General features: G+C 45.8%; 2 protein-coding genes across 3 annotated transcripts in view; both read right to left on the reverse strand.

Annotated features, from left to right (window-relative positions):
* Window positions 1–9: 9 nt before the first annotated feature.
* BLOC1S2 (biogenesis of lysosomal organelles complex 1 subunit 2) lies at window positions 10–4,626 on the reverse strand. The gene is made up of 4 exons (XM_077748447.1): window positions 4,557–4,626; window positions 4,114–4,230; window positions 841–960; window positions 10–149 (listed from the first exon to the last, which is right to left on the reverse strand). Exons 1-4 carry the CDS (start codon window positions 4,615–4,617, stop codon window positions 13–15), a joined length of 435 nt encoding a protein of 144 aa, XP_077604573.1. The 5' UTR covers window positions 4,618–4,626; the 3' UTR covers window positions 10–12.
* A 2,256-nt stretch (window positions 4,627–6,882) lies between these two features.
* The window catches only part of PKD2L1 (polycystin 2 like 1, transient receptor potential cation channel), a 29,023-nt gene continuing 23,202 nt past the window's right edge, over window positions 6,883–12,703 (reverse strand). For both annotated transcript variants that reach the window (XM_077748444.1, XM_077748445.1), the window contains exons 7-15: window positions 11,976–12,146; window positions 11,613–11,794; window positions 11,176–11,296; window positions 10,245–10,343; window positions 9,914–10,035; window positions 8,533–8,659; window positions 7,642–7,760; window positions 7,259–7,382; window positions 6,883–6,942 (exon numbers count right to left, since the gene is read on the reverse strand). In XM_077748444.1, the coding sequence (XP_077604570.1) occupies window positions 6,883–6,942; window positions 7,259–7,382; window positions 7,642–7,760; window positions 8,533–8,659; window positions 9,914–10,035; window positions 10,245–10,343; window positions 11,176–11,296; window positions 11,613–11,794; window positions 11,976–12,146 (1,125 nt within the window). The remainder of the gene's footprint in view (window positions 6,943–7,258; window positions 7,383–7,641; window positions 7,761–8,532; window positions 8,660–9,913; window positions 10,036–10,244; window positions 10,344–11,175; window positions 11,297–11,612; window positions 11,795–11,975; window positions 12,147–12,703) is intronic.

Genomic DNA, 12,703 nt, shown 5'->3' on the forward strand with positions numbered 1-12,703 from the left:
AGAATAAGTTTTTCATCGCTTCTCCAGCTTCTTGTACTTGGCTTCCAGTTTTTTTGAATATGCATCCAACTTGTAGGCTGCCTGCTCAAGAGCTGCTACCTGTTCTTCAATTACATTGATCTGATCCAGGTAAGGCTGCAGTCCAGCATCTTTGAAAACAAAGACAGGCCACAAGTTCATACAGCCTCAACGAGGAGCATAAAAAAGACTGGAAAAGTAAGAATGCTAGTGTCCCTCCAACTCTGCCCAAGACACACTAGGTGGAGTGACACGTTTCTGATCACTCATAGCAGACAGCAGCTAGCTGATCAGGCAGAACTGTGACCTGGACAAAGCAAGTCTCTCTCATCTACTAATTTTCCTCTCTCTTAAATTCCTTGCTCCTCAAGCAATCTTTCTGTAACTGATTCAGTTTCTTGGGTCATCCCATAGCAAGAAAGAATGCCCTAGAGATAGGGAACATACATGTAAGTCAATGGAAAAATATATTCTACCAGTCTCTAAATTATCATTTTCCATTATAGATGTTCTGGTTTTCTGCTTATAAAGTAGTCCTTTATGGATTGCATTGTTAAATAAATTCACTAGAATCTGGCCACTGTTTTTTCTCCCTTCTCCCTTTCAAGGAATAAACTGACCAAATCAAGACTCAGAGGCAGAAATAACCATATTGAAACACGCTAATCTTCAAAATGGAAGAAATTCACCTTAACTTTGTAATTTACTTTTGGAGAATGAGCTCCCTCAGGACAGGGGCCATGTTCCCTCCACTTCTCCGCAACCACAAGCACAAAAGAATATTAACTACAAACATGTTTAATTATAAATATTATTACTTACACTTCTGGTTTAAGTCCTTTAAGTTTCTACTAATGTTTATAGCAATATCTTTCATTTCAAGATACTTCAGGCTGGTTAGTTTATTCATATTTTCCAGGAGCTTATAGTCTTCGCTGGTGGCTTTAAAATAAACAGAAGATGTGATGCCTTTAAGAATTGTCATAGATCACTGCAATGTGGAATTATAGGCCAAATGTTAGTTCAAGGCAGGACCCAGAGAATGTCAAAGGAGCAGCCCACTATCGATTTATGACATTTGTACTCAGCCTGTGTCCTTTGAATGTTTAGGTAGAAACTCAGGTAATAATCGGCAAACTATTAAACCAATTAAGATCCACAGACTTCAGAATCTCGGTTAGAAAGGGAAATACCAAATTCATGCCCTAAGAAAAGAGAAGTGACATAGTCTTCGTATTTCTATGGTATGAAGACATGTAATTTCAGGGACTGCACCATAAATATACATAAAATCAACCAGGACCTCACCACTTCTTAGTAACGCATTGATTACTATTTGATTCTATACTGTATTTTATGCACTGATGTTTCCAAACCATTTGTCTGCTTCTCATATCCTCAGTTCCCTTCCCCATCCCTACTCAAAACAAATGGCTTCTACTCCAATTTTCCTGAAAAGTGGAAAATTCCACTACCATAGCTCCCTCAACCTTTCTGCCTTACTTCAAAACTTTTCTGTACCCTGATATCTTCCCAAGAGGCACGGGGGCTCCTGTTCTTATCAAGACAACTTCTCCTGTGTTCTTGCTTCCAACCCTTCAGGGCTTCTCTTCAATCATATCTTTTCCCTGACATTTCCAAATCTCTCTCTAGCCTGGCAGCTTCCTCTCTAACTAGAAATATATTCAGGTTTCCTCCAGCCCAAAAGCACTTTCTCTTCTGCTACACCTACATCATTCACTCAAAAGCAAAGGAGCTTCACTGTTAATCCTTTTGAAATAGTAACTTATATTCACTGCTTCCTCTTCCTCCACATTCGTTCATGTAAACCCTTACAGCCTGGCCTCTGCCCCCACTATCCAGGGAAATTACATGGTCCAAGGTCATTGGTGCTTTCTTTTTTTTTTTTCATTGGTGCTTTCTTAACCACCAAATCCACAGTGTCTTCTCTGTTATTACACTCCTGAAGCTCTCATAGTACCTGACCCTGTGATCTCCCTCTTTTCACAAAATGCTCATTTCCCTTGTCTGCTATATCATCATCCTGATTTTCTAATCTCTTTCAACCTGCTCTTTGTATTTTTCTATGCCAGATGCTTTCTCATTCATCCTTAACTATCACTTCCCAATTTTTACTCAGCTGTGACACAAGACTGATGTTTACATGGGCAGCACCTTTCTATGGGCATCCCCAGGGTGATGCTAGCTTCCTTCCAAATTCAAAAAAGCATTTGTACAAGTAAGAATGACAATCACAGGAAAAGTACAATCTGTTTAAAATTAATTTTTAAGCAAATCATGTGTAATCCATCTTAGGTACTTTAAGTGCTGTTGTTAGAAAAAATTATTTGCCCTATACAGGCATTCAATGAGACTGTAGTTGAGGCCCTCAGGTACCTCTAAGTGCATCCTTGCCAATCTCATCCTGCAGAGGCTCAACTCACACCCTGGTAGAAGTGACTCCCAAATCTGTTTCTCCTGCTTTGATCACTCTCTGAGCTCAGGACCCATGTGTGCAAGTCACCTGACTATCCTGTAATATCTAAAATCAGCCAAGCCCAAACCAAAAATATTTTTACACTAAACATGGTTCTGCTTTCCCACTTCCCTATTTCAGATGATGGTACCGCCAGTTTAAAATCTCAAAAATGTCTTAAGCTGCTCCCATCCCTCCACAGACACTTCAACAAGTCCTATAAATTCCACTTCTGTGATATTCTTGCACCCAGACTCTCCTTTCTATTCCCTTTACCATTACCCTGTCACTGACCATGATCATTTCTTTTCATCTGAAATCTTTCTCATATGTCTCTGAGCTCTACCCTCCATATTCATACCCTCAGTATGAATTAGTGCTAGCAAATCAGTCTTTCTAAAACAAGGGTCACACAGTCTAATACCTAGAAGCCAGTAAGATCATATAAATGACTGAAGCAAGTCAGATGTTTGCATGTTAAACACATAAGATTATTCACTTCCATAAAGAAATATGTTCTCTCCCACTTCTTGGAACATGGAGTCTTCTTATCTATCATTTACTTTACCAGCTTGGATAGAAACATTGGTACAGAAAATTGTTTCTCTACCGCTACTAAAAAAAACAACACTATAAGAACAGTGATAAATGGCAACTGACCAGGTCTCAGTAAAAGGGAGAAACAGTGTGGTGGGGTCACATTGCATGGCCCTAATCCATTCAGAGGAGACAGCTGCTCGGCTCTAGTCAATCACAGCATCGCAAGGCGGAACTAGTATTGCCAAAATCTTTGCAATTTTTAAAGAGAATCCAAAAATCTAGATTTTGTTACTTGGTTTCTCTTGCTTAGAAATAGCTAAGTAACTAATCAGACTGATAGAGCTTCATAAGCCCTCCCATTCTGCATCAAGCCTTTTCTCATTAATTCTGGTTCCCAAATTTAGCTCACAGCAATTGCCTGGGGAAGTGAAACTATATAAGAAATGCTTATGAGAGGCCACACAGGACCAGACTTCACTTTATGGACGTTTCTTCACACATAGGTCATGTGTTGACCTGGAAATACACAATGAACCACAAAATTAATCATGTCCCAAAGGGTGGATCACCAAATTCTCAGACCAACTTAGCAGGTCCCTAAATCTGCAGATCACTCCCTGTTCCCCAAGTTCATTTTTCTTTGCCCCAGTAAATACAGCTGCTTTAAGCAAACAGACTGTTTGCTTCTACCACCTCACTCATTAATCCTTCCCCACCTTTTGGTCAATCATTCCCTTCACGGTCCTGCTCAAAATGCACCTCCCCCAAGTAAGCACTTCTTGATGAATTCGCTTTATGTCTTCTTACAGTTAGTCTACACTTACGGAGGCTTGCAGAGTTGTATTTTTATGTATTCCCGAAATTAGCTAGTGAATTTCTATAGGGAAGGAACAGACCTTTTTCTTTCCCATTCATGACTTTCCCAAATTTCCAACAGGCATATTTCAGGGCACGAGGAGTGTTGGGGAGGGAAGGACAGACTGATGCTGCTAAAGCACCTCACAGGTCTCCCAGAGCCAAACCACAGCTCCATAGAGTGGTATAGGGCACTACCCGAATCAGCCCACACCCCGCCTTACCCGTCAGTTCCCCAGTCAGGTAAGTTGCCATTTTGGAAAACATGTCCCGGCAGAGCTCAGTGATGTCAGCTTCAGCCGGCTCCTTTGCTTCCTCAGCTGTCTCCACGGCGGCATCGTCTGGATCAAAGCAGAACGAGTAAGTGTCCCACCGTACAATGGGTCCTAATCCAGCGATGACATCTTCTCCCCACACCCCTTCATCTGCCCTCATTCGATCAAGTCGGCTCCATTCTCCATGTGCCATAATTTTAAGTCCCTCACTTTGTCCTTGCCCCACCTGACACCCCAACTCTGCTCCCTAGCACCCGCCCTTGGCTCACACCCGATCCCGTGGCCAAACCGCCTCAGTCGCCCGGTCAGTTGCTCCCCTCCGACCTGCTTGCTCCTGCCAGGCGAGCCCCCGACCTCCTGCTGGACACTTCGTCCCCAACCACCCTGCGTACCTCGAACTGGATCCTCTTTTTGGGTCGCGGGGACACCCTCGGCAGCTGCCGCCGCCGCCATGCCTGGCCCCGCGCTACTTCCGGTTGTGGGATATCTGCGCAGGCGCGCCGGGCGTGTCCCGCCCTCCCCGACCCGGGGTTCACATCCCTGGGATTCTGCAAGTCTCCGCTAAGTCTTGCCGGACGGGTTGAGTAATAGAGTGTAAGCATGAAGCTGACATTGAAGCTAAGATAAGTTATTGTGAGTCCATGCGTTGCCAAGAGTCGCGACGCCTGGAACTGAGAATGCGCGCATCCCTGTCACTAGTAAGACTGACGACCTGTCTGGGGTTGGTTGAGCTCAGGTGACCTGCTGACCAAAGCCACAGAGCCCAGTTACCCTTCCCCAGAGATTCCCCACCCAGGCTGGTATTAGTCGCCAAAGACGGCTCAGGAAATCCTTTTGAAGGTAGTGTCATCCAACCTTTAGGAAATCTTCACTCATTGATTTCTGAACCCAAATACTCGCCCTTCAATGTCTTGGATAAACAACTCATTGCCCCTTTTTCTTTTTTTAAAGTTTATTTATTTATTTTGAGAGAGAGAGAGAGAGAGAGAGGGATAAAGAGAGAGAATGAGCAAGGGAGGGGCAGAGAGATGGAGGGAGAGAGAGAGAGAGAGAGAGAGAATCCCAAGCAGGCTCTGCACTGGCATCGTGGAGCCAGAACTCGCAAACTGAGAGATCACCACCTAAGGGGAAACCAAGAGTCTGACTCTTAACCTACTGAGCCCTCCAGGTGCCTCAGTCTCCTTTTCCTTAGGCACCTACTTCTCTTCAGCTGATACAGCCTTTCTGGAAGAAAGCTTTGTAACTCTTTTATGGCTGAGGATACACTCTGGTTATTTGATTGCATTTAGCTGTTTCACAAGTCTCCTAGGTGTATTAGAATGTATGCGATGGATGGCGAAACAGGCGGGAGAAGGGAATGGATGAGAAAAAGCAACTGGGGAGCATGGTGCAAGATGAGGCCGAGGTAAAGATCACAGGGCAAGGAAAAAGGGATATATAGCAGGTCTTGGGATGCAAACCTATACACCCCCAAATATTGTTGAAGTTTTAGTCTTATCCCCGGTTATCCTGCATCTGCACCCTCTCACCTCCCACACTCTACACCACACACACACACACACACACACACACACACACACACACACCAGCTACCCCTTATGCCAGAGTAAAGGCTACCTTATTCTCTTGATCCTGAGGAACATGTTTCCCTAGGTCACTGTCTCCATTCTCTCTAATAGTACAGTCATAGTGATGGCCATTTCAAATCATTGCTACAAGCTGGAAGTTCGTTTCGGGACTTCTCGGGGAGTCCAGCCCCTTCACATTGTCACTGCTCCCACTCTACACTTCCCAGGAGGGATGAGTGCCCCCAGCCCAAGTATAAGAATGGCTCACAGCTCCAGCCTCTCTTCTCCCTACAATCCCAAAAGCAAATGCAAAATCCTGATTTTCCTAAGGATTTTTATTGATAGCCACCAGAGAAACCCATATGTTCTTTACAAGAATAGAGTAAGAGCCCACCACATTTTAGTCCAAAGATCTCTGAATCCGGGAGTCATTTCTTTGTCTATTTCTCCTTAGGCTCCATCTTTGTTCCGGTTTACAGCCCCCTCAGTTCCCAGTTTTTAGTGGAATGTTGGGAGCAGGCGCCTTCATGGACTTTTCCCTGAGTGGAGGGGTCACTCCAACTCCTCTGTAACATTGTAATCTCTGCACCTAAGAAAGTGTCCTCTCTTCCAAGGCTTCCCTTTCTTTTTCACCTGGAAACTCTATGGGGAAGACGAGAATCCCGTGGGTGCTAGCCTCAGGTCTCTAGATGCACAAAGGATAAGATTCACTGGCAAATACGAAGACATTCAGATAATGCTGCTCTCTTCTACTTTTTTCCCAAATTGTGGCTATCCGGGGGCCAGGTGCTTAGGGACTACCACCCTGCCTTCCTTTATTTGGTTTATTATTGCCTTCTTTTCCCCATCACAGCAGAGCTAGGAGAACAGGAAGTGAGAGGCCCAGTGGGAAATGTTATTTCACAGAGTTACATGGCTGCACAGAGAAACACTGAATCACAAGCCTAGGCATGATGATATTCTACACATAGAAACACTGGTTCAAAAGGCCAGACACAGGGTCGACTCGACAGTAGCAGTGGTGGGAGCTGCTGCCCTAGGAACTGAGGGCATGTCCTGAGGAGGTCTCTGCAGAGGCAGTGAGAGAAGAGCCTGCTGTCTGATGCTTTAGAACCCCTGCCCCACCACTCTCCTGCCCACCCTGGACTCCTCAGAGGGCTGGAGTCACAGCTGGGGCTGGCTGCAGGTGTTCCCAAATGCCTTGATCCCCCTGTTGGAAGAAAAAGGGACAGGTCATTTGAAGGAGGAATTTGTGTCCCACTTTCTTTTATCTAGAAAATCTGGAACTGATTCTTCAACCTCAGACCATCTCCTGGAGGCCAAGGCAGCACTCAGGCCAGAGCTACCAACTTCAGGCCTTCCCTCCACCCCTTACTCCCACTGATATAAGGACTACTATGAACATGTTGCCCCAGGAGCCTGAAAATAGGCTCTTTCCAAAATGTTTTGCCTCTACCCACTGAGTGGAAAAGATGGCAGAGTTCAAATGTGGGGAGCCGAGAAGACCCAGGTGAAGGGCCACTCACCATGCCTGGGGAGGGAGCTAGCTGCCCCTTCCTTTCCAGCGTCTTCAGCTTTGAGCCCACAGCATCCACCTGGGACATGACTCCTTCCAGGACAGTCTCCAACTGCAGAACTCTCCTTGTGAGTCTGTGTAGGATTTGAGAGAGACAGAGGGAGCAGAAATATGTGCCTGGGAGCTAAGTGTCTATGGGGGTGGGGGCAGGGGGACAGAATGGTCTGTGTCTGGATGAGAGCAAAGAAAGTAGTAAGGCCCAGCCTTGTAGGGAGAGTTAAAGCGAGGCAGAAGTTATTCCGGGGTCAGGACAGAGAATTAGAAAGTTGTGGAAAGAAGCTCAGGGTAGAACATTATCAACACACTCAGCTCTGGGACCCTTGCTGCACATACGTGTAGAATTCTTCTCCCGAAACCCAGCCACCTGCTCTGGTAGCCTCTGGACCCGACTCGCCTGGTGGACTACTCACAATGGACCGGCCCAGGTTCTCAATCTCAGCGTTGAGGGCCACCTGATCAGGAAGTCAGAGAGGAGAAGATGACTCTGGGAACCCATCAGCTCCTATTTCATCACCTGCTCTAATGGGACCTCAGGACCAGGCCCTTTGGGCTCCAGTTCATGCTAATCCCCTTCCTCTCAAACTCTAGAGACAACAGGATCAGTGTGGTGGTACTGGACACAAAGCTGGACCAACCTCTGGGAGGGAATCACTTCCCAAAGAAACAAAACATGAGCTCTTGGAAGCCTTGATTAATGAGACCCTCACTAGAATCCAACTGAATTTGGTGAAGGAAGAACAGTACCAGGATTCCTGCCACTTTCTCTCCTGCCCTTGAATTTTTGGTCTACAATGGATGGGGATGAAGCAGGCACAGCTGGGGGAGCTGAGGATCTGAGTTTGAAAATCACAAGGAGAAGGCAAATCCTCAGAAGATTTTTGGGCAGAGGTTCTTGGGCAACTGATCCTTTCCCCCTAAGACTGTCTTGTAGCAGTGGTTCTCAACTTTGGCTGTGCATTGGAATCACCTAGGGAGTCTTTTTAAAGTCCTGATGTCTGGGGCCCCCACTCTCTCAGAGATTCTGTCTAGGATGTATGGCCTGAGTATGAGGATTATTTGACTCCCCACCCCCACCCCACCAGGGTATGCTAATGTGCAGCAGTTTGAGGACCACTATTCTAGAGAGTACTTTCCTGCCCATCTATCAGAAGATTTTCAGTTTGCATTTGTGTTCTGGGTATGTTCTCAGGGAGGGGAAAGTGAACACCAACCAGCTGGGCTCACCCTCTTCTTCTCCAGGTCTTGTTGCATTTGTTCCTGTTCTTTCTTGTCCAGGATGTGATTCCCGTCTTGGTCAAATCTAGTGAAGGCAGCTGTGAGCTCAGTGATCTCATGCTCTGCATGCCCCAGTCTGAGGAGAACAGCATGATAAAATGTCTTCTGACCTTCTGTGGCTGTGATCTCTCAATTATGGACTCCCTACTTTTTTCTAGACTCTATGACTCTTACTCTCTGGGGAAGAAGGGGACCATGTGGGAAAGCCAGGATCTCCAAGGTCTAGCAGTTTTACTCCCAAGAAATTGTTTTAAAATATTTCTTCCTTCTCTGATTCCTGCTGACTAGATTCAGGCCCTCCTCGTGTTCTGTAGGAATTATTGCAAAATCTCTTTGCCTCTAAACAATCTGTCCCTCCACCCCTACCCTGCTGGCTTCTTCTTTACTCCCTACCCCTGAAATCCATCCTGTATAATGCAACTAGAGTAATTAATCTTTCTAAAGTGCAGGTCTAAATGTACCCCTTCCCTGCTTAAGATCTGTCCTGGGCATCCTGTTTTTTGGATAGAATGGTGGTATTCAAGGCCTTTCCCAGGGTGGTCCTGGCTCATTCCCCTGGCTTCATTTACTGCTATGCCATACTTTTATTTGGTACCTTAGGAACTTGTTATCCCTGTATATGTTGTTCAACTTAAAACATCTGTGCCTTTGTACATGCTTTCATCTCTTCTTGGAGTGGACTTCCCCTGCTTGTCTACATGTAAGCTATTCATCCTCTAAAACCCTATTCATATATCACCTCTTCCAGGAGGCCTTCCCTTAAGCTCAAAAATAGAACTGAATACTCTCTTTCTTTGTGCTCCCTCTCTTCTAGTCACTTCTGTTGTTGAACTTGTTCTGTGATTCAGTTTATTCGCTTATATGTGTATGAGCTCCTGGAGGACAAAGACTTTGTCTCATTTAATTGTGTGCCCTACTCAGTACCTAGCCCACAGCTGGTGCTCACAATACATTTGTTCAGTGTTTGTTAATATGTTTAACTGGGAGGCAAGGAGTCTAAAGGAATAGGCCATTGTTTATGGCAGAGCGAAGAAGCAACTGCAGTTTTATGGGAGTGAGAAATGCATGTACCGATTAGGAAATTATATTATTACATTAGTCCTAAGAATTTTTCAACAAGGTCCAGAATGTTACAGAACATGGTCAAAGTAAACCAAGGGCACAATTCTGAAGGTCAGAATCAGAGGCCTATAGGTCAAAGTCAAAGGCCAAAAGTCAAATTCAGAGGCCCCTAGGCCAAGATCAGAGGTTTTTAGGCGAAGGGTATATGGTTGAGGGTCAAGGACTTAATAGACCAACGTCAGAGAAGGTTGAATCTCTGGTTGCTCACTCCCTCAAGGTGTTGGTGAAATCCTCAAATTGGATCTCCTGCTCCCCACCCTGCAGGACCTTCTGTACGTCTGAAACTCGCTCCTTCCTCAAACGCAGCCTCAGCAGGGTCTTGTTGTAGCCCTGGAAGGGAAAAGGGAAGAGGTACAGTTCCTACAGCCTTCTCATCATCCCTTGCCCCCTCCCCCACCCACTAGATGCCGGGCTTCCAGGGATAAGTCAAAGACAAACAAGGGCACAGGGCCCCACACCAGTCAGGAACAGACCAGGACACAGTGCCTTGGACCTGGGCCCTGACATAGATATATCGCTCAAGGAGAATAAGTGGTTACCTGTTTTAGGAGGTCAGAAAGTTGCAGCTCATCCTTCTGTCCAGCTAACTCTTCCTTGACCTCTGAGTATGTATCATTGATGATGGCCAGGAACATGTTCTGGAGATAAAGTGGGGACTTGGGTCCTCACCCCCAGATTCACTAGCAGCATTGAACCCACTAACCCTATTAATGTCCCAGACACATATTCTAAAGGGACCAATGCTTTCAATCTCAACTCTGCAGGCCACTACCCCCTGCATCTCAGGGTTCCAGAGATCCCCATTTAGCACAATCCCGTAAGGGATAGATCAGGCTCCCCTCATCCACCTGCTATCCTCACTCAGTTGCTATAGTAACCTGACTGCAAAGATAGCCCGTCATATGCCAGAGTTCACCTCCATATAAGGGCCTACCAATCACTGAGAGTACAGTTTTGTTGTCTTTACCATCTAACCCCAGTCCAACCCATCTATCCCTAACCATGATCAAATAAAGAAGCTTGCTGGCTTTGTTAATAAAAATTAAACCCAGATCTTTCATAGTTGGCAGAGAGAAAGAGAATATAGAGCAATGGTAATAGAAATAGGCAGAAATTCCTAAAGGAAGGGGTGAATAGATGTAGAAGATTTTAGGTTCAACTACTTCTCTTCATGGGGCACTTTTCTCTCCCTCTCCATTCTTGGAGAATAAGGGTTTGGTTTTACTGAGAGAGCCTGCAGATTACCTTATATTCTGCAAACTGCCTGCCAATGCTGGCCATGCTGAGCACATGAGCCAATTCTCAGGAGATCCAGAAGCTCTCCCACTTCACTCTCCATCCCTGATTTGGGACACCCATCTTAATACTGAGCACAGAATATGGGGGGGGGGTGTCAAAACCTCATCCTGTATGTCCTTTACGTCTCCACCCCTCAGGCTCCCAATTCCCACCTCCCAGAGGGACCCTCACCAAGAGCACGAAGAAGACAAAGAAGACATAGGTGACAAAGTAGGCAGGTCCCAGGATGCGGTTGGCATTGTCAATAGCGTTGTAGTCAAAGTCCCCAAGGATGATCCGGAACTGAGTGAAACTGAGAGACCAGGGTCTGGGCTTCACCTAGAGCCTAACCATAACCCTGACACCTATTCACACCCCCAACCACTTTCCTAATTACCATTTTTCAGTGATTTCAGACAGACCTCTCTCGTATCTCTAACTCAACCTGATAGAGACATAGTGAGGTGCATAGATACTTGAGTATATCCACCAGGGCTTCTGGAGATTCTCACACAGATGCTTTAAGCACAGACACACCTGCACACATACACTCAGCTTCCCCAAGGACACATACACCCACAGCTGGAGGGTGAGGGGCCAGGGAAGAGTGAGGGGGGCAGGACACACACATGCACTTGATGAAAGTGCTGAAGTTTTCCACTTGGGTCCCAAAAAGCAGGTAGCCGAGTTGGGCATAGGCGAAGAAAACAATGAAGAACATGACAGCAAAACCCAGGATGTCCTTGGCACAGCGGGCCAGCGTGGAGGAGAGCTGAGTCATGGTTTTGTTGAAGCTGATGTACTTGAATATCTGGAAAGGCCATTTTGAACCAAACAGTGAAGGAAAAAAAAGAAAAGCTTTGAATAGTGCACTCCAGGGGGCCATGGAAGCCACTGGAGCTGCCAAACCAGGCAAGGAAAATGAGACAAACACTGAACAAGGGGGAATGAGTGCCTTGAGGTGTTGCTGGGGATGAGGAGTCCCAAAGTACCTTGATCCAGGCAAAGAAGAGGTTCACAGCATTCATGTTGTTGTACTGTGTCTGCCAGAAGGCGAGGAACTCGAAGTCAGCATACGTGTTTGGCTGCTGCAGGAGCTTCCCCATCAGTCGGTTCACCTCAAGGGTTCGGAATATGTGGAAGCCCACAGCCACAATAGAGAGCTGTCATCACAGGGGTCAGAGGTGTCAGAGAAGTCAGGTTTTTAAGGGAAGTTCAATGATAAGGTCCTAGGGAAGAGCTGGGGTAGGTAAGTCAGGTGGGGAAAAAATTCTTCTCTTCTGAGCTGTTGATTATCTAAGGTTCAAATGAAATGGAATAGGATAATTGGAGAATATCTTAAATCCCAAGAGAAGGCTTTGGGGCCAGTGGTAAATCGGTAGGTTTTAAAGGACCACAGAGAATTGGAGCAAACTAATTTTATTTCTCCCATCACTTCCTATTATTGGTCAAGAAATTGTGTCCTGTTAACAGGAAGAAGATGAAGATGAAGAGGCAGACTATTTTAATAGAAGAGAAGAGAAAAGGTGGGAGTTTCAAAGGGACAGATCATAAAGGCAAAAGAAAGAAGAGGAACAGAATAGCAAGTGAATCTCTCACAGGCCAGAGTGAGAGGGCATGTGGGAGACAGAGTTTTCCCAGGGGCTGAACCAGGGGAACATGAGCCTCTGGCTTTGGGAGCTGTTACACAGTGATTTGACTGGAGGTCATAAGGAGGACT

This window comes from Crocuta crocuta, unplaced genomic scaffold, assembly GCF_008692635.1.
Source record: "Crocuta crocuta isolate KB4526 unplaced genomic scaffold, BGI_CrCroc_1.0 scaffold619, whole genome shotgun sequence".
Taxonomy (NCBI): domain Eukaryota; kingdom Metazoa; phylum Chordata; class Mammalia; order Carnivora; family Hyaenidae; genus Crocuta; species Crocuta crocuta.